Here is a 22,122-nt window from a genome sequence, read left to right on the forward strand (position 1 = left end):
CCTTTCTGGAGAGCGGTCATGTAGTGAAAATTTTGTGCATGTCTCCGATCTATCGTGCATACACTGAATTTTTCCCTATTGGATGGGGGACACACCAGGGGTGTCCCCTTTCCCCTTTACTTGCGTTTTCAATAAAGCCCTTTGCTGCTCAAGTTTGTGATCATCCAGATTTACGGGCATATATGTGGGGAATATGGATCACCATCCTAGACTGAGTCTCCTGATAGTCTTAAAGAGTTTATCGAGATTACAGTAGGGTCCCAGGATTCAAGGTTCATAAGGCCAAGTCCAAGCTTTTGGGTGTCACTATGCTGGTAGATAAGGATTGGTTATCCCGTTCTTTTGCTTTGCTCAATCAGATATACATTACTTGGGGATTAGACTTCCTAGAGATCTTTCACATTTGTATGATCTTAATTACTCAAGGCTTGTTCAACAAATTAGGGAGGGGGATCTAGGGGGGTTGGCAGGGCCTGTGGTTTTCTTAGTGGGGTAAAATTGCGGTTTTAAAATGAATGTTCTCTCTCAACTTATTTCTCTTCCAGACCCTTCCCTTCCCATACGCATTCCTAGATGGGTATTCCAACAATTACATTCCGTAGTTTTCCATTTTGTATGGGTATGGTGGTCCCCGCATTTGGCTAAATGGGTTCATGATCAAGGAAGGTAAACAGTTCCAAATCTTTTTTGATACTATTTAGCTGCGCAGCTACACCTAGTGTTGAACTGGATGACGGGGCTTTCTAAGCCAGCAGTTCAGTTGGAACAGTGTTATTTTAGTAAGATTCCATTAAAGCATCTTCTCTGAACATCTATAGCCTCCAAAGCTAAAAATACTTTGATGCGCAATTCATTCTTAAGACATTTAATAGAGGTGTGGGGGGCTATCCAGGGAAGATGGGGAGAGTTTGGGAGGTTATCTACCTTAGCTTGCCCTAACTGAAACTTGGCTTTACCCTGAAGACTCTGCTTCAGTCGCGGCCCTATGCAATGGAAGTTATCTTTTCTCCCATACTCCTTGCCCGGTTGGCTGCGGAGGTGGTGTCGGGCTACTACTTTCACCCTCTTGTAGATTTCAACCTCTTCTTCCACCTCAGTCTCACTGTTTTTCTTCCTTCGAAGTCCACTCCATCTGTCTATTTGCTCCTCTGCCTCTCCGAGTAGCAGTCATTTATCGACCCCCTGATAAGTCCCTTTCTTCCTTTCTCACTGACTTTGATGTCTGGCTTTCCTTCTTTCTTGAACCTTCATCTCTTTCCCTCATTCCTGGAGATTTGAACATTCATGCTAATGATCCCTCTGACTCTTATGCGTCTCAGTTTCTTGCTTTAACATCCTCTTTCAATCTTCAACTGTGCTCCACTGCCCCCACTCACCAGAATGGCCACTGTCTTGATCTTATCCTCTTCTCAAACTGCTCACTCTCCAGTTTCTGTGCCTCAACTCTTCCCCTCTCTGACCATCATCTGATAACTTTCACACTTAAACACCCTCCTCCCCAGTCCCGTCCAATCTTAACCAATACATTTAGGAATCTTCAGGCTATTGACCCTTCTACTCTGTCCTCCAGTGTTTCAAATCTCTTCTCTACCACTATGTTATCCAAGTATGTCAATGAGGCTGTCTCTTCCTATAATACTATTCTCTCCTCTGCTCTGGATACTCTCGCTCCTCCCATTCCCCGTTTTGTAAAACGTACCAAACCCCAGCCTTGGCTGACCTCTAAAATCCACTACCTTCATTCCTGTGCACACTCTGCTGAACGCCTTTGGCTGAAATCCCGTGCCCATGCTGACTTCATACATTTCAAATTCTTGCTGACTTCCTTCCAGTCTGCTCTTTTACTTGCCAAACAGGACTATTACATCCAGTTGACAAATTCTCTTGGCTCAAACCCTCGATGTCTCTTTGCCACACTGTCCTCAAAGTGCCTTCACCTCCAACTACCCCTTCACTTTCCCCCCAGACTCTGGCTGAGTACTTTCATGATAAGGTTCACAAGATTAAACTTTTATTCTCAACCAGGTCACCTCCACCTCTCCTTCCCTTAGTCCATTCTCTCAACCCTCCAACCCCTGCCTCCTTTTCTTCCTTTTCTGAAATCACTGAAGAGGAAACTACACATCTTATTTCCTTCTTGAAACTAACTACCCGTTCTTCTGATCCTATTCCCACCCATCTACTTAACACTATCTCTCCTACTGGCATCCCTTTTATCTGTCATATCCTCAATCTTTCACTTTCCACTGTTCAATTGTTCCTGATGCCTTCAAACATGCCATAGTCACACCACTCCTTAATAAACCTTCATTGGACCCTACCTGTCCTTCCAACTATCGCCCCATCTCCCTCCTCCCTTTCCTATCCAAGATACTTGAAAGTGCTGTTCACCACCATTGCCTTGACTTTCTTTCATCTCAAGCTATTCTTGATCCACTTCAATCTGGCTTTCGCCCCCTTCATTCAACTGAAACGGTGGCTTGCTAAAGTCTCCAATGATCTGTTCCTGGCCAGATACAAAAAGGTCTTTATTCTATCCTCATCCTTCTCGATCTATCTGCTGCTTTTGACACTGTTGATCACAGCCTACTCCTTGATACGCTGTCCTCACTTGGATTTCAGGGCTCTGTTCTTTCCTGGTTTTCTTCTTATCTCTCCCAGCATACCTTTAGTGTATACTCTAGTGGATCCTCCTCTACTTCTATCACACTGTCAGTTGGTGTACCTCAGGGATCTGTCCTGGGACCTCTTCTTTTCTCCATCTATACTTCTTCCCTTGGTACTCTGATCTCATCCCATGGTTTTCAGTATCACCTTTACGCTGATGACTCCCAGATCTACCTCTCCACACCAGAAATCTCAGCCAAAATCAAGGCCAAAGTATCAGCCTGCCTGTCTGACATTGCTGCCTGGATGTCTCAGCGCCATCTGAAACTAAGCTTCTTATCTTTCCCCCTAAACCAACCTCTCCTCCTCCCCCATTCTCTATTTCTGTGGATAACACTCTCATCCTTCCTGTCTCATAAGCTCGTAACCTTAGGGTCATCTTTGACTCCTCCCTCTCCTTCTCTGCAAATATTCAGCAGACGCTAAAACCTGTCGTTTCTCTCTCTATAATATCACCAAAATTCGCCCTTTCCTTTCTGAGCACACTACCAGAACCCTCATCCACACTCTTTATCACCTCTCGCTTAGACTATTACAACTTGCTTCTCACAGGTCTCCCACTTAGCCATCTCTCTCCTCTTCAATCTGTTCAAAATTCTGCTGCATGACTAATATTCCGCCAGTTTCGTTATGCTCATATTAGCCCTCTCCTCAAGTCACTTTACTGGCTTCCTATTCGTTTCTGCATACAGTTCAAACTCCTACTACTACTACTATAAATCATTTATATAGAGCTACCAGTCGTACGCAGCGCTTCACAATTGAACATGAAGAAAAGACAGTCCCTGCTCAAAAGAGCTTACAATCTAAATCAGGACAGACGGGACCAATAAGGGATAAGGGTAGGACAGAAAGAAGGACACATAGGGAAAGGGACTATTGAAGAGAGGAAGACAAGATAAAGGTTACGAGCAGGTGACAAGTTAGGAGTCAAAAGCAGCATCAAACAGGTAGGTCTTTAACCCGGATTTGAAGGCGGCCAGGGATGGAGCTAGAGGGATGGACCCATAAGTGCATTCACTATGCAGCTCCTCAGTACCTCTCCACTCTCATCTCTCCCTACATTCCTCCCCAGGAACTCCATTCACTGGGTAAATCTCTCTTATCTGCACCCTTCTCCTCCACTGCTAACTCCAGACTCCGTTCCTTTTATCTTGCTGCACCATATGCCTGGAATAGACTTCCTGAGCCGGTACGTCAAGCTCCATCTCTGGCCGTCTTCATATCTAAGCTAAAAGCCCTCCTTTTTGATGCTGCTTTTAACTCCTAACCCTTATTCACTTGTTCAGAACACTTATTTTATCATCCTCACTTTAATACTCCCTTATCTCTTGTCTGTCCTTTTTGTCTGTCCTAATTAGATTGTAAGCTCTGTCGAGCAGGGACTGTCTCTTCATGTTCAAGTGTACAGCGCGGTGTACGTCTAATATCGCTATAGAAATGATAAGTAGTAGTAGTAGCTTCCTTGAGATCAGAACCTCAGTTTACAGTGGGTAGTTTTAGGGGGGCATGTGTGTGCTGGGAGAAGGTGGGCTTGGTAACTTTTGAGATGTGTTAGATAGGGGGAGGATAGTCCCATTTGCTGTTTTGCAGAAGTGTCATGCTTTACCATCAGGGGACTTCCTCCCCTATATGCAATTACAACATTTTATGGCTTCTCAGGGGGTGGTTTTGAGAAGATCCAGTGGAGGAGCAGTATTTGGAAAACTCGTGAATTAAATTGGGGGAAGTGCCTAGACCTATTTCAGTGTTACACAGATATCTGCAAGGATTTGACCATGTGAAGAATAAATGTATGCTACACTGGGAGGCGGCTTTGGGTTGTGTATTCACCTTGTTTGAATGGAAACCTATGTGTTCAGAGGTTTGACAGGCTTCGGTGTGTGTTAGTGCAAGATGCATATAAAGTCCTCACCCAGTGGTATTACACACTGGTACGCTTGAAAAAATATGTTTTCTAATGTCTCTAATCTATGTTGGAGGTGTGAACCTCATGGGAACATTTTTGTATATTTGGTAGGACTGTACTTTGATGCACTCATTTTGGGTAGAAATTATGCAGGCTTTATCTGAGGCACTTTGGGAAGTGATGGCTATGCCTCAGTGCTGTTTACTGGGACTATATAATATCTAATGGGCAGACTTCTACGGTCTGTGCCCTGAGAATAGCAAGGACAAATCAAACTGAGGTATACATATAGTATCACATACCAAGTAAAATGAGTTTATCTTGTTGGGCAGACTGGATGGACCATACAGGTCTTTATCTGCTGTCAATTACTACCCTGTTTCCCCGAAAGTAAGACATCCCCCGAAAATAAGACCTAGTAGAGGTTTTCCTGAATTGGTAGATATAAGGCCTCCCCGAAAGTAAGACCTAGCAAATTTCTGTTTGAAAGCAGGGCTGCTGAGAGCCGGACAAGGCCGCCCCCCCACCCGAGGTCACCGGGCCCCCCCTCCACCCACCCTCCGTCGCTCCCGGAACTAACCTTAAACGCCTCCTTTCACCTTTGCAGCAAGCAGCAGCAGGGCAGACCTCTCCTTCCTTCCGTGCCCCCGCCCTCGCGGACGTTACATCAGGTGAGGGTGGGACGTGGAAGGAAGGAGTGGCCTGCCCTGCTGCTGTGAAGGTGAAAGGAGGCGTTTAAGGTTAGTTTCGGGAGTGAAGGAGGGCGGGCGGGCCAACCCCGATCAAACCCCGATGTTTCCCTGAAAAATAAGACAGCCCCTGAAAATAAGACCTAGCGCATTTTTGGGGGCAAAAATTAATATAAGACAGTGTCTTATTTTCGGGGAAACACGGTATGTTATGTTACTAATTGACAGCACCATCTCTCTAAGATTGGAAACATTGTCTTCATACCCTAATTAAGATGGAATGCCTTTCAGAGAAGAGAAAAGGGTGTTACGAACGCACAGATTGGACTAGATTAAAATTAACGAGTGGATGGAAAGCTTCATATGTTGGGGGGGGGGGGGGGGTTGATTTTTTTTTTTTTTTTTGGTAGGCAGGGGAGAGACATGGCAGGAGTTGCCATTGCTTGGAGTGCCTTGAAGGAACCATGAGGCACTCTTGAACTGATATGGATATTGGAGAGAGGGGTAGGGGGAGAAAGGGCAGGGCATGCATTATGACATCTTATGGAGAATTACAGTTTGACAATGTATAGTTGGTACGGGCTACATTTATGGCAGCTTGTGGAAGGGATTCAGAGTTATGGGTTATAGTTTTTCATGTATATTGAGATTCTTGTTTATGACTCTTCGCATCCTAATAAAAATGTATTTAAACAACAACAAAAATACTGAATGGCTTCAGACTGCAGCAGCCCTTATACCGGTGATGTCACTGGAAGAGTTCAGTATCTGTACCTCCATCTGCTGGTGGGGAAATACAACCTATTGGTCTGGACTGCTATAATGGGATGAAAAGGAAAATTTAATGCAAAAAGTGCAAAGTGATGCACATGGGATATAGAAATCCAAAGGAACTGAATGCAATAGGAACAAAAGGCTAACATGTACAGATCATGAGAAGGATTTGGGGATGAGGAGGGCTCGAAGAAATACTGTATGAGAATCTCAATGAGGTGAAACAACCTGACAAGGCGGAGAACACTGCCAGAAAGATACTAGGGCTGCATAGAGACATAACCAGCAGCAATGAGGCAATGATAATGCCTTTGTATATGTCACTGGTGAGGCCCCACTTGGAGTTCGGTGTTCAGTTTTGGAGGCCATATCTCACTAAAGATATAAAAAGACTTGAAGCTGTTCAAAAGGTGGTGACAAAAATGGTATGGGGATTGCACCAGAAGATGATACTTGATCCAAATAAGTAAACCCTAGAGAAAAGGAGGGAAAAAAGAGATATGATACCTTTGAAGTACTTAAACATCTGTATTAATTAATTTATTGGGATTTATTAACCACCTTTATGAAGAGATTCACCCAAGGCGGTGTACAGCAGGTACAGTTTAACATAAAACTTACAATTTTAACAGCATAACAATAGTAAAATAACCAAGAATAAACAAATACAATAAATGAGGTAAACTTGAAAACAGTAAATTGAAACCTAATAATAGAACTACCATGAAACAGTTATCAAAAATATACACATTTAACAGCACTAGAATTCAAATACCAGAGATATAATACAACGTTAGATTAATACTAATGATACACCTAATAAGCATGCATTAGAGCATTCAACTAATATAGATGCTAAATAGTTTCTACAATACGGCTTACCATATAGCTGAGGGACTAAGAGCAGATATATGATGGGAACAAGATGCTTGGTACAGAGTAAGCTGGGATAATTTGATGGTTAGCTAAAATCAAGGCACGTTCTTTGTATAGTTAAGCAAGAGATAAGGAACTGATCTAAGTTACAGAATGTGTATTATACATGCAAATCTTCTTCAGAGACAGGAAAGCAGAACCAGAGAATATGAAATTAAGTCGCAAGAATGTAAACTTAAAAGTAACATCAGGAAATTCTTTTTCATGGAAAGGGTGGTGCATGCTTGGAAATGCCCTCCCAGTGGAGGTGGTAGGATAACAGTGATACAACTCAAAAAAGCCTGGGAGAAATACAGAGAATCTCTAAATAGCAAGAGGATGCAATCTAAGCAAAACTTTTATGTATTTAAGCATTGCTATACTGGAACAGACCGTAAGTCCATCAAGTGCATTACCTTGTTTCCAATAGTGGCCAATCTAGGTCACAAGTACTTGGCAGGATCCCAAAAGAGTAAAACAGAATTAATGTCACTTATCACAATAATAAGCAGTGGATGTTCCCCCACCAGCACTTAATAATGGTCTATGGACTTTTCTTCAGGAACTTGTCCAAACCTTTTTAAAGCCCTGCTACGCTAATCACTTTTACCATATCCGATGGCAATGAATTCCACAGCTTAAAATATACACTGAGTGAAGAGATGTGTACTCCAATTTGTTTTAAATATACTACTTAGTAACTTCACTGTGTGTCCCGTAGTCCTTGTACTTGGAAAGAGTAAACAAGCGAGTCACATCTACCTGTTCCACTCCATTCGTGATTTTATAGACTGGACTTTCCTCCAAACTGAAGAGCCCTAACCTCTTCAGCCTTTCCTCCTAGGGGAGTCGTTCCATCCTCTTTATAATTTTGCTTGTCCTTTTCTGACATTTTCAAACTCTGTTATACCTTTTTGACATGTAGTGACAAGAACTGCACCCAATATAACATAAGACTAGCCATACTGGCTCAGGTTGATGGTCCATCTAGCCTAGTATCCTGCTTTCAAAAGTGGCCAGTCCAAGTCACAAGTACCTGGCAGAATCCCAAAGAGAGTAGCAAGATTCCATGCTACCAATCCAAGGGATAAGTAGTGGCTTTAATAGTAGACTATGGACTTTCCTTCAGGAACTTGTCCAAACCTGTTTTAAACCCAGATCGGCTAACTGCTGTTACCACATCGTCCAGCAACGAGTTCCAGAGCTATTGAGTGAAAAAATATGATCTTCTATTTGTTTTAAATGTGTTGCCATGTAACTTCATGGAGTGTCACCTAATCACTGTACTTTTTCTTATTTTCAAATACCTTTGGCACCGCCAAAAGGCATCACAAAATACAGCAATCCATAGACATCTGAAAATGAAACTGGCCATATATCACAATGAATAATCAATCATTAGAATCTGTTTTCCATTTTTTAGAAGATGCCCTGTTAAAAGCATGGAATATATTTTACCTGAGCTTCCGAAACAGTATTTTTAAGTAACGCTCATGACTTATGCAAACTGATTCTGACAACTATTTTCCTCACTTTATCACAGCCTCCCTTTTAAAGATTAAATGACAGGTATAGTTCTCTTTAGTGTCCTTGATAATGGCAAAATTGATCACATCATTATCACTACTGCCAAGTGGCCTAAGTAGTTACCTCTGCACCATACCTTGCATTCCAGTAAGTACTAGAACTAAAGAAGTTTCCTCTCTTTTTGGTTCTAGGATCAGCTGGACCTAGACCCAATTATTTATAGCACTTAGAAACTTTACCTAATATGCCATAATGAAATCCCTCATTACTGTGTTACCAAATTTGTTAGCTTTCCTAATTTCAGTTAGTATTTCACTGCTTCCTCATCCTGTCCAAAAGGACAGTATGTACCCCCACCACAGTACTTTTACCCATCACAAACAACTTTTCTTCATAAAGATTATATATCTGCATTTTGTTTCCTTCAGGACTTTCATCCTGTTTGACTATGCCATTCTCAACATATAATGCTATGCTATCCATCTACCAATCTTATGCACCCTTCAATTTCAATATAACAAAATTTGTAACCTAGTATCAGTTTACCATTGGTTGTCCTTCCACTAGGACTTAGAAATGCCTATTCATGTCTACACCTTCATTTAAATACCACACATTTCAACTCTTTTTTTTTTTTTTTGCAATTTAAAATATGCTGTATACAATTTAAAACCTGCATATAATCTGGAATCACTTCTCTTTATTCAAACTCATCTGGGCTACTTCAGTCTTACTATAACCTCTAATGAGATATTCTAACTTCTGCATAATACCAGTATCTTTTGAAACACCTTATTTTGAACCATGTGCTCCTGAGCAACTGTAACTTTTCCCCAAGGTCTAGTTTAAATGCTACTCTTTTTAAAACATTTGCACCAACACCCTGGCTAGGGTAAAAGCTCATCCTTCTGGAAAAGGCTTCATCTTTCCTACATTTCCTAGATCCTAACAAATCTAAACCTCTCTTTCCTACACCACTGTTTCATTCAGGCATTGGAACTCCAAAAACTGAGCTGCCTCTGGAGGCCTGTACTGAGCAGAACTACATGTATGAGAATGCTAGTTTAGAGGTTCTACATTTCAGCTTTCTAACAAAACACTGAAATTTGATTTACATAACCTCCTTCCCACACCTTCCAGTGTCACTGACACCCACATGCATCAAGAAAGCTGGTTTCTCATCAGCAGTACTCTAAACTCTTATCTAGGTATTACATCTATTGCACACACAACCTTTCCCCAGTCGCCAATATATTTTTGGTGGCAACTAGCCATTTTTTGTTTGTTTGGAAGGCAGCCTGAAACAGAAAAGTGGACCTACAGAAGGATAAAATGAGATTCTAATCCCTAAACAGATTCTGGAAGACTGACTGAGCAAACCTACTGTCAGGTTGGTACTCTTTTTCTAATCAGTAGTTGGATATAAATGTATAAGCAGATGTCCATGTTGTAGCCCTGCAAGTTTTGTCCATAGAAGTTGATCTCAAGTGGGCTGCCAGTGCTGCCAAAACTGACATTATGAGCTGACATCACTCTCAAGAGTCTAGCCTGCGTGGGTGCAAGTGAAGGAAATGTAGTCCACCAGCCATTTACAGTGTGTCTGCTGACAGGAGCCCATATCTTTTTAGGGTTGAAAAACAAAAAAGTTGCGTACTTAAGAGCTTTAATCCATTTAAATGCTAAAGCTCTCTCGCAATCCAATATATGCAATGCACTTTCACCACTGTGAGCACGAAGCCTAGGAAAAAATATTGGCAGGACAATAGACTGATGGAAATCCAACACTACCTTAGGAAGGAACTTAAGATTAATGTGCAGAACTGATCTTAGGATCCAAGATGGCGACGGTGTGAGTAGCGTCACCGGACACACTCCAGATTTTGTAGCAGCTATATCTGCTGTGAGCACCTTACCTATCAGTGCGATGGGAAAAAGGAGAGGCAAAGTCATGGAGGTTCCCTCTACCCCTGGCGGGACACATCAGCTCCAACAGACGACGCTGGAACAATTCGGAATTGCGCCCAGTCCTGAGTTGGTTTCTACTCCCACTGCCGGAGCTAGCATATCGACGCTTGCCAACAGTGTAGACGGGGTTTCTCTGAGCCCCGTCGACATGCGGTACTTCCCCAACCCGGACGAGATAGTCTACAAGCAAGTCCTGTCACTCAGCCCCAAAGTGGAGAGCAGAGCGAACAGGGAGGGAACTTGCTGGTGACTAGAATCAACGCCGACAGCTTGGGAGAACCGGAGTACACATCTACTCCTGTAGTTTTTTCAAAAACAGTGAGTATCCTGGAACAAGCTGTTAAGGCTCCTCTACCGGATATTTCAGTGGGTAAAGTAGGTAAAACCTGCCGTAGTGACCTCAGAGTCACTTTGGAACCCGACTTCTACCACTCACTCTACTTTACAATCTTTAATTCTTAAAAATACAGAGACAATTAAAACTTTGTCTGAGACTGCATTGAACCAGTTGCAAATTAATGAAGCCCAAGCCTCTGAAGTAAAACGATTGACTGAAAGAACTGACAAAATTGAATTTACAGAACAAACTTTAATTAAAGAAAAGAATTTTACTTTAAGATGCCTGGAATACTTAGAAAATCAATCAGAGACTTAATTTGCGTTTTATAAATTTTCCTAGATCTCCATTAATTTCTCCAATACAAATGGTTAAGAAATACTTAACAGAAATACTAGGGACGTCAAAGAATTCATTGCCACCAATAACTTGAGCTTTTTACTTGCAAACTGCTAAAAGGGCATCAGATAATTTACAAACTCAGAGAGGGCAAGCAATGAACCTCACAGCATTTCTTGAATCTTCACTTGAGGTAATAACACAAAGGACAACATTAGTAACCTTTGCCTTGGAAATGGATAGGGATGCAGTACTCAAACTTTCCTTGAGACATTTAGATTCTATATTTTTGGGTTCAAAAATAAGAGTTTTTCCGGATTTATCCAGAGAAACACAGAGAGATGTAAGGTGTTTCTGATGTTACGATCAAGAGCAGTAGCAATTGGGGCTGATTTCCTTTTGAAATTTCCCTGTATCTGTCGAGTAATGTTTCAATCTAAACAATATCAGTTTTTTGACCCAAAACAGTTGGAAGATTTTTTAGTAAGTAGAGAGGAGGTTAATGTACAAGTCTAGTCATATATGTAACAGATTAGAGTGAACCACCCGGGAATGATGCACTCTTTGATTTAATTATTATGTATAAATGCTTAATAACTAAGTAGTGATATTTCTTTTCTTGGATCATTTACCAAACATATGTGGACGATAGTAAGGGTTCTTGTTGATTAATGTAATCTTTTCTTTTAGAAATGTTTCATAATTTGTGTATCATCACTCATAAATGAATATTATGTTTGATTAAAAAGTAATAAAAAAATTTTAAATAAAGATTAATGTGTAGAACTAACCCTGCTGTAGAATTTATAGGGTGGATCAGTTACTAAAGTCTGGAGCTCATTTACACTGTATGCTGTTCTGGTGGCATGCTGAAGTAATTGCCACCACAATTAGGACCTTTTAGGTCAGATACTTAAGTTCAAAGGTGTTAAGTGGCTCAAAAGGAGCTTTCATGGGGAGGTCCCATAACACCATATGACGCTTTACAAGAGATTTTAATAGAAGCAAGCCCCATATGAACCAAAATAAAGGCTGTACAGAGATGGGTTTACCTTCTACTTGATAGTGGTATGAGCTAACTGCATTAAGATGTGACCTGAGTTAGTTTTCAAACCTGATTGGCAGATGAAGAAGATATTCAAGCAGTTTTTGTGTGGAACGGGAAAAGGTATCTAGGGCCTTTCTGCCTTACCAGAAGCAACCCTCTTTCATTTCAAACTAATTCCTTCTAGTAGAATCTCTCCTGGAAGCCAGAACTACCTGTGAAATAGTCAGGCAAATTCATTGAACCTAAGGTTCTCCTCTCAACATTCAAACCGGGATGCAAAGAGAGACCCCAGAGCTTGTGTGATCAGAACTGGAGAAAATACTCTTCTGTCTCTAACTTGACTGGAATGGCTTAAACTATTTCCTGTATAAAATCAATGGAGAATATTCCCTCAGATTAGAGCTTTCTCCTTTCACTTGGTGGAAATCAATCTTTTCATATGCCAGTTGAACACTACTGTTCAAAGAACACCTCTTGCTCATAATCAAAATCTGAGGAGTGCTCAGAATATGACTTGAAAAGAGCACTCCGATGGAGAAGTCTAGATCTCTGTTTGTCTCAAACTACTAACAAAGTTGTTGGACCATGGCCAAGAGCACTGAGATACCAAAAGTTTCTAATGTTCTGGTGAAGCTTCCTCTCTCAATGCACTGGAGATCAATAATGGTGCAGCCACCAAGAACTGAAGTCTCAAGTGTCAATGCTTCTCCTACAGGCAGTGCAAGAGTCTCAAGGATTGGCTAGATCTCTCTTCATCAACATGGATGATGCTGAAGCAGCAGCAGCATTGCATAGAACATTGAAGCACTTCACCTATTCATTGAAAGCTGCCACTAACAAAGGTGTGGGGAACACAGTAAAGGGTACCCACATCCCTTTGAGTCACTTGAGTATGGGATGCTAGGTCTTGAGTCCGTGGAGGCTGTTGCGCCCCCTCAGATATTGATGAAGATGAGCGATCCTCACGTTAAGACACCAAGACCTTGGTGCTCTCTCAGTGCCATGCTCCAACTGAGACCATGTCTATGAGCCCCAGCCTCCATCTGACTCTTGGCATCAGAAGCCAAGACAAGGTTGAATCCTTCCCCTTCTTTGAACAGGATTTGGAGGATGACCAGTCCTGATGGCCTCCATCAATGCTCCAATGTCAAAGGTGATCACTACACTCTCGATGTCTCTACAGTAGTTGGTAGAGCTCTGGGTCTTATAGAAACCAATTCTTCCAATGTCAATGTTGATGGACCAGACTTACTGTCACCAAATATGTGCTTGTACTGCTTCTCATGACCAATACTACCTCTCTTGGGCATCTCTGAACATAATTTACAGTAAGAGTAACCAAGGTCAGGACCCAGGCACCAATTATAATAATCAGTAATGGATACAGTCCTGCTGCAAAAGGTGCACTTCCTAAGCTGCTGGGGGTTCTTTTCTGGGACATGTCATCCAGAAAAATAGCCACACTGAAATCAAATAATGATCTTTGAAAGATCACAACTGAGTGCCCAAGATCTTCAATCAAGGCCTGCACCAGGCTGCTGTGGGAACAAACAAAACTTAAAAACATCAAAAAACCTAACTAAAGATGCTACAGGGAAATCTGCACCACACAACAGTGACAGAACTAAACAAGAATGTATATATATGTGAGCTCCAGTAATGTGCGAAAAACTGATTCTGCAGAAAGTTGAAGACTGAGGTGGTCCTGCATGATCGCAGCAGGCAGAAAGTGATAAGCATGTGTGGTAAGGCAGTTCAGAAGCTTTTAATTACTACGAGACTGGAGTAACTTTCCACACATGGGCACCAATGATGTCATCCAAACTCCGAGGACTTGCTACTTGCTTGTCCTTGGAGAAATCTAATTTGCAGTGAAATTTAAAAATAAGGCTTGAGTACATTATACTCTTCATACACTAACATACACTCCCTGGATATATTTCACTCTTAAATAAACTTCCAAAGTTACAAAGCAAGTCCTATTGCTCTGCTATACAGATAGGGCTGAAATACATCATGCAGACTGGAAAGAAAAGAAGTAACAACAGAGATTAAAATCCAATGGTAGTGTCTCCTTAAATTCATTGATTCAAAAAGGTCCATTTACAAACTCTAAAGCAGAATTATTAGTTTTGACAAAACATAGGTACAATTCCTAAATAAACTAAATAGACCTCAGTCTGGGGTGGCTTATCTTGGTCTTAGAATAAAGGATTTAAGGGGGAATTCATCAAGCAGCATTAGAGCCTTTGTGCGGGAGTCAGGGAATGAACGTGCGCTAAATGCTATGAAGCTCATTTTATACCTACGTACTACTTAGCATTTAGTGCACATTATTCCCTTAACGTGTGTTGGGGTCCTCACGCCCGCATGATGGCTCTAATGCTGCTTGATGAATTCCCCCCTTAGAAGGAAAGGATATGGAATTTGATAAACGCCTTTCTGTGGTTACACTCAAAGCAATTTAAATGTTATATACAGGTACTTATTTTGTACCTGGGGCAATGGAGGGTTAATTGATTTGCCAAGAGTCACAAGGAGCTGCAGTGGCAATTGAACCCAGTTCCCCTGGTTCTCAAGCCACTGAACTAACCATTAATCTACTCCTCTACTCCTACAGCTAGACGTTTGTAAATGTGCACAGAGGGAAGATAGAAGGTGGGTTAAGATCTGAGGATGTTGTTCCAGTTAAATTAATACTACTTCTGATGTAATACTGGTTGTATTGGAGTGAAAGTTTTGTACTGAAACACATTGAACAAAAAGCTACCAGAAATACTTACCTGAGGAGAGTCAAAAGGATATCGTCCACTGAACTTAAATAAAAGCTGAAACTTTTCCCCTTCATATAATGTGCCAGTAGCTCCTTCCATATCTACAATCCACCTAGGAAAATCAAGAGATACCAGGAATATAAAGAACATTTTTTATATTTGCACATGCCTCAATATTTAGGTTAGAGCAGAATTACAGAATATTCTGGAGAAAATAAAAAATCTGAATTTTTCTTAAATTGCAGATGAGAAGGGGAGAAAATCTCTCTTTTGCTGGTTTATGCTATTTTTTTACTCTGTGCTTAATGGAGGGAGGGTGTGAGTACTGGGGGTGGGGTTGAGTCATAGTTTATATCTTAGTTTGCTATATGTTAATGTTTTTATGGTGCTGAATATTTTTGTACAATGGGATATAATGAAGTATACTCACCTGTAGCAGACGTTCTCTAAGGACTGCAGGTCTAGTATACTCACTGATAGGTAACTTTTCCTGACTGAGTCCTGTGTGGATGCTACCCAGCATTCCTCTAACTTCAAGAAGCCTTTGGTAGGCCCACATCACGCATGTGTGCCTTCCCTCCAGTCCAAGTTGTGCGGGACCCTCAGTCTGATCAAAAAGCATAGAAAAGGAATGCAATTCTCAAGGGAGGTGGGAGGGTATTGAGATTAGTCCTGCTGTTCTCAGAGAACACTTGCTACAGGTGAGTAACTTGTTTCTCCGAGGGCAAGCAGGACGTAGAATCTTAAAGATGGGAATCCGTAGGTGAGCCTGGTAGCTAGGGATTCCCATACTAGGACAATAGCGACTTGCAACAGCAAGCCCCCCCCCCCCCCCCCCCAAAAAAAAAAATCTGAAACCAAAACCAACCGAATGTGACGGTGCAGCCTAGGAGGGTAGAACTGGATTCTAGACACCAAAACAGATTATGCAGTAGTTTCTGACCAAACCGGCTGACTCACTGAGTATCTTGCTCGAAGCAGTAGTGAGATGTGAATGTGTGAACTGAAGACCACATTGCTGCCCTTGCAGATCTCTTTGATAGAGGCTGACATCGGGTGGGCTACCGATGCAGCCATAGCTCTGATGTTCTGAGCTGTGACATGACCCTCCAGAGTCAGCCCAGGTCAGGCATAAGTGAACATAGATGCAGTCTGCTAGTCAACTGGACAAAGTTTGTTAATGTCTACCCCCATTCTGTTGGGATCAAAAGAAACAAAAGGATGGATGGACTCTCCATGGGCTTTAGTCCGCTCCAGATAGAAGGCTAAGGCTCACTTGCAGTCCAAGGTGTGCAGTGCACTTTTGCCAGGATGGGCGTGCAGTCCTCACATGGATTTTAGGGCTCTGTTCTATCTGGTTTTCTTTTCATCTCTGCCATCGCACTTTTAGTGTATACTCTGGTGGATCCTCCTCCACTTCTATCCCACTATCAGTTGGTGTACCTCAGGGCTCTGTCTTGGGACTTCTTCTTTTCTCCATCTATACTTCTTCCCTTAGTGCTCTGATCTCATCCCATAGATTTTCAGTATCACCTTTACTCCCAGATCTACCTCTCCACACCAGAAATTTCAGCAGGAATCCAGGCCCAAGTCTCAGTCTGCCTGTCTGGCATTGTTACCTGGATGTCTCACCGCTATCTGAAACTTGAACAAGACTGAGCTTCCTGTCTTATCCCCTAAACCCACCTCGCCTCTTCCCCCATTCTCTATCTCTGTGAATAACATTCTCATACTCCCTGTCTCATCAGCTCATCTTTGACTCCTCTCTTTCTCTGCACATATTCAAAAAACTGCAAAAATCTATTGTTTCCGTCTCTATATCACCACCAAAATTCATCCCTTCCTTTCTGAGCACACTACAGAAACCCTTATCCACACTCTTATCACCTCTCGCTCACAGTACTGCAACTTGCTTTTCACAGGTCTCCCACTAAATCATCTTTCTTCCCTTCAATCTATTCACAATTTTGCTGCACGACTTTTATTCTGCCAGTGTTATGCTCATAGTAGCCCTCTCCTCAAGTCACTTCACTGGCCCCCTATCCATTTTCGCATATAGTTCAAACTCCTCTTATTGACTTACAAGTGCATTCATCTGTAGCTCCTCAGTACCTCTCCACTCTTGTCTCCCCTGACACTCCGCCACGGGAACTCAGTTCATTGGATAAATGTGTCTTATCTGTACCCATCTCCTCCATTCCCAACTCCAGACTCCTTTTATCTTGCTACAGAGAAGGGTGATGAAAATGATAAACAGGGTGGGATGACTTCCCTATGAGGAAAGGCTGAAATAGCTAGAGCTCTTCAGACTGGAGAAGAGACAGCTGAGGGTAGTCATGATTGATTGTTTACTCTTTCCAAAAATACTAAGACTAGGGGGGCACGCAATAAAGCTATAAAACAGTAAATTTAAAATGAATTGGAGAAAATATTTCTTCACTCAATGTGTAATTAAACTCTGGAATTTGTTGCCAGAGAATGTAGTAAAAGCAGCTAGCTTAGTGGGTTTTAAAAAAGGTTTTGATAGCTTCCTAAAAGAAAAGTCCATAAGCCATTATTAAAATGGACTTGGGAAAATCCACTGCTTATTTCTAGGATAAGAAGCGTTTTGTACTGTTTTGGAATCTTGCCAGGTACTTGTGACCTGGATTGGTCACCTTTGGAAACAGGATACTGGGTTTGATGGACCTTCAGTGTGTCCTAGTATGGCAACACTTATGTATACCATATGCCTGGAATAGACTTCCTGAGACAGTAGGTCAAGCACCATCTCTAATCTTCTTCAAATCTAGGCTAAAAGTCCACCTTTTTGAGACTGCTTTTAACTCCTAACCCCTACTCACTTGTTAAGTACCATGTCTGTTTTATCATTCCCACCTTAAGTAATTCCCTCATCTCTTATTTGTACAGTTTGCCTGTCCTGATTAGATTGTAAGCTCTGTCGAGCATTCATGTTCAAGTGTACAGCATTGCATACGTCTAGTAGCGTTATATAAATGATAAGAAATAGTAGTAGTAGTAGTAGTCTGGGGAATAATGTTGGTAGAATGATCAACTGGTTAAGTTGGGACTCTGACATCACCTTACGGAGGAATTTAGGGCTAGTGCAGAGAACTACACTGGGGGGGGGGGGGGGGGGTTTATTATAATTTTTCAAAATAATATACAATATCCAAATAATATCACAGTACCAGGATACAACAGAAATTCAGAAAAAATACAAGAACTTAATAATAATTCAAGAATAAATTCTACTTTTTTTGTCCACAATAAGAAGTAACCGGATCCGAAATAAAGGAAAAAGAAAAATTAATTAAATACTTATAGGAGATATGTCCCTCCCATCTGTTTACTTCAGCCACCTACTAACAGTGAACACAGGAACTACATTTTAACATGCACTTCTTCCCTGGGATTCAAAAATTCTTCCCAGTTTTTGGGTTAAAAAAATTGAAATTGTTTACCCTTAATCAATATTATACAATTACAAGGAAAATGTAACACATAACTAGTGCCAACAGCCTCTACCCTGGGCCACAGAGCCCAAAAGGCCTTACGCCTTACTGGGTTCCTCTTGCCAAATCAAGAAACACCCTTATTTTTGATGACGTTGGAGGTCCCATGACACAGCTGGAGGTCTGATAGGGGGCTTCGTGAACAGCAAATCTCTCATGAAAAAAAACAACTGTACAGAGATGGGCTTACCTCCTGGCGATAAGTACTGACTGCACTGAGATGAACCTTTACAGAGCTGGTTTTCAAACCAGACTCAGAGAGGTAAAGAAGTATTCAGGCAGGTTTTGTGTAGGGCAAGTGAGTATATCTAAGACCTTGCCCTCACACCAGACGCAAAGCCTCCTCCATTTAAGAGTTTAACACCTCTTGGTAGAATCATTTCTGGAAACCAACCATAATTCTGGGAGGTACCCTCAGGCGGCTGCAGAGATGTAAATTCTATACTCTCAACATCCAGACCATGAGAACCAGGGACTGGAGGTTGGGGTGCAGACCCCTTGTTCTGCATGATGAGGGTCAGAAAGCAGTCCAGTCTCCATGGTTCTTCGGAGGACAACTCCAGAAGAAGAGGGAACTACACCTGCCTCAGCCAGTACAGAACAATTAGAATCATGGATCCCTGGTCCTGCTTCAACTTCAGCAAAAACATTTTCCCTTTCAGAGGTATTGGAGGATATGCCCTTCACCCAATCCAGGAGAAAGACTAAGACTCTAGCCTGTCATGGTACCCAAGTCTGGAGTAGTACTAAGAGACCTCGTTATTGAAAGGCAAGGTGATCTACCAAGTGGGGGTGCCCCACACATAGCAATATAGTAGATGACAGCAGACAAACACCTATATGGTCCATCCAGTTTGTCCAACTCGGAGTCAAAGCAGAATATCTTATAGGCAACACCCATACTGAGCCTACTCATGTGGTTGCATCACCCTGCTCAGCCTGTCCATCAGACTCTTGTCTTTCTCCGCCAGGTACGTGGCCCAGAGCACTATGCCATGGCTGGTGGCCCAGCACTGCATCCTGACTGCTTCCCGACACAAGGGGTAGGATCCCGTTCCCCCGTTTGTTGACATAGTACATGGCAACCTGACTGTCTGATTGAATTAGATCAATTTGGTTCATCAGCCAATCTCCGAAAGCCTTTCTGGCATTCCAGATTGCCCGTAGCTCTAGGAGGTTAATTTGCAGCTCAGTTTTCTGTAAGTCCTCTGGGACGTAGGCCCACTCAGCCCAGGGTGGATGCATGTGTAGTCAGAATCTTCTGGGGCGGAGGACATTAGAATGGGAGTCCAAATCAAATTGGGTCGAATCATCCACCAGAAAAGTGTCTGAACCAACTCTGGGGTGAATGATGAGATTTGCAAGGTTCCCAGTGATCTGACAGCACTGAGAAGCAAATGTCCATTGGACACTTTATGTGGAGGAATGACATGGGAGTGATATGCACTGTGGAAGCCACATGGCCCATCAACCTCAACATCTGCCTTGACCTGCTGGCTGCTCTGAACCTGAGTGGCGATGGCAATGAGGGCATCCGCCCATGCTGGGAAGCAGATAGACCCGAGTTTGAACCGTGTCTAGCAAGATTCCATTGTTGAACTGGAAACAGGTGGGACGTGGTAGTTGATAACGAATTCCAGTAGTTCCAACACCCAAACAGTTCTGTGCATTGACTCCTGAGCACCTGCCTTTGATGTGGTCTTGACCAGACAATCATCCAAGTAGGGAAATACATGAACTCTCAATCTGTGTAGCGATGCTGTGACTACAGCAAGGCATTTAGTGACTACCCTGGGAGTGGACAAGAGAACTGATGTGGTCTTGACCAGACAATCATCCAAGCAGGGAAATACATGAACTCTCAATCTGTGTAGCGATGCTGTGACTACAGCAAGGCATTTAGTGACTACCCTGGGAGTCGACAAAAGACCAAACAGCAGGGCACAATACTGGTAGTGGCATCTCCCCACTCAAAATCTGAGATAGTGACTGCAACTTGGAAGTATCTGAATGTGGGAATAAGCACCATTTAAGACCAGAGAGAATAGCCCATCTTTTTCTGAATTATGGGGAAAAGGATGCTCAGAGAAATCATCCAGAACTTTTCTCTGGCCAGATATTTGTTCAGGGCCCTCAGGTCTAGAATGAGACATAATCTCCTCATCTTTTTGGGCATGAGGAAGTACTCGGAATAGAATCTCTTTCTTCCCATGGTAGAACAAGTCTGCCTCCCTTCTCAAGACCTGTGCGGTCGAGTTTCTTTGCGAACATGTCCCAGTGCTGAGAGCTCTAAGTTGAGGCCCTCGGTGGGTAATTTGGAGGTCTGTATTGCCAACTGAAGGAATAACAGACCTAAACTGCTTGGAGAACCCACTGGTCTGAGGTTACAAGGGGCCACCTTTCTTGGAAAAAAATTCAGAATCCCTCCTACTGGGGTAGCTAGCTGGCTGAAAAAATGATTTGATCCTTAAGGTGGAAAAGACAAACATACTAGGTTACAGATCATACTCCCTCACCATCAGTACCCCCACTGTTTTTTGGGAAACCATTCATTCCATTATTTTGATGTTGTCCTCGATTCACATACTGATGGCTCTTCATACTCTGTATCATTATATTAAGTCATTACTGAAATGCGGTCTATGCAGGTATCTCTCAATCAAATCTTAAAAAGCTACAATCTTTGCAGAACACTACTACCTGTTTTAAGCTTTGGAACTAACTGTGTTGCTGAGACCACTGTGCATGGAAAGGCTGAGCATACTCAACTTTACACTCAAGTTCTGAGCTATGGAACAGCAGTTTCAGCCTGGCACTGCCAGATGTCACACACTTGTGTACCTTATCAATCCTGTCTATGGAAAACACCTGTTACAGATGAGCAGTTTTTATTAAAATATACATTTACCTTAATGGGGGAAAAACAATTAACCAGCTTAACTCGCTGCTTCAAATTCTGAAGGTACTGCTTACAGTTGAAACTCAGTTCAGTTTAGTAATTTGATATACTGCTTTACAAATAATATATCTAAGTAAACTACAATTTTAAAAAACATACACACAAACCAATCTATAGCGAACTATTCTACAATGCAAGGCCCACAAACTAAAGGTGGCTTCCGTGGACCTCTTGAATGACCCTGCTGACCCCCCACACACATCCCTCTGGACATCATCCCAACACTTCTGCAATCCACCACCTTAGACTTCCTCCCAGACCCTCCTCTGAACTTCCCACCTGCTTCTAAAAGCAAGAGTGATGCTCAATTGCTCCTGCTGCCAGTATTATCTTTCAACATGGTGCCTGACCCCTGGCAATGTATTCCACTAGGGACACCGTCAAAATGAAGATGGCCACTCGGTAGACAGAAGAGATTGGACACTGCTCCTGCCTTTAGAGATGGGCTGGGGTCAGGATCTGGTAGGGGGTTTGTCTTGTGGGGGGGGGGGGGGAAAGAAGAGCAGCTGAAGCTAGAAAAGAGAGAGGAAGAGAGAGCAAGAGGTGCGACATTAGCCTAGGCAAAGGGAGCCATTCAAGAGACACAGAATAAAGGGAATGGTTGTCATGGACACACATTGCTTGGTGGCATAGACCTGTGTGGGAACAGGGCCCGCAGAACACAGTGAGCCATGTAAGTGTGGCAGGAGTACGCCAGTGCTTGG

At 42.4% G+C, this 22,122-nt stretch overlaps 1 protein-coding gene across 5 annotated transcripts in view; it reads right to left on the reverse strand.

The window, feature by feature from the left end:
* Nucleotides 1-22,122, reverse strand: part of UBE2W (ubiquitin conjugating enzyme E2 W) — a 132,192-nt gene that overhangs the window by 74,001 nt on the left and 36,069 nt on the right. For all 5 annotated transcript variants that reach the window (XM_030215613.1, XM_030215598.1, XM_030215607.1 and 2 more), the window contains exon 3: nt 14,954-15,056. In XM_030215613.1, coding sequence (XP_030071473.1) covers nt 14,954-15,056 — 103 coding nt within the window. The remainder of the gene's footprint in view (nt 1-14,953; nt 15,057-22,122) is intronic.

This window comes from Microcaecilia unicolor, chromosome 1, assembly GCF_901765095.1.
Source record: "Microcaecilia unicolor chromosome 1, aMicUni1.1, whole genome shotgun sequence".
Taxonomy (NCBI): Eukaryota; Metazoa; Chordata; class Amphibia; order Gymnophiona; family Siphonopidae; genus Microcaecilia; species Microcaecilia unicolor.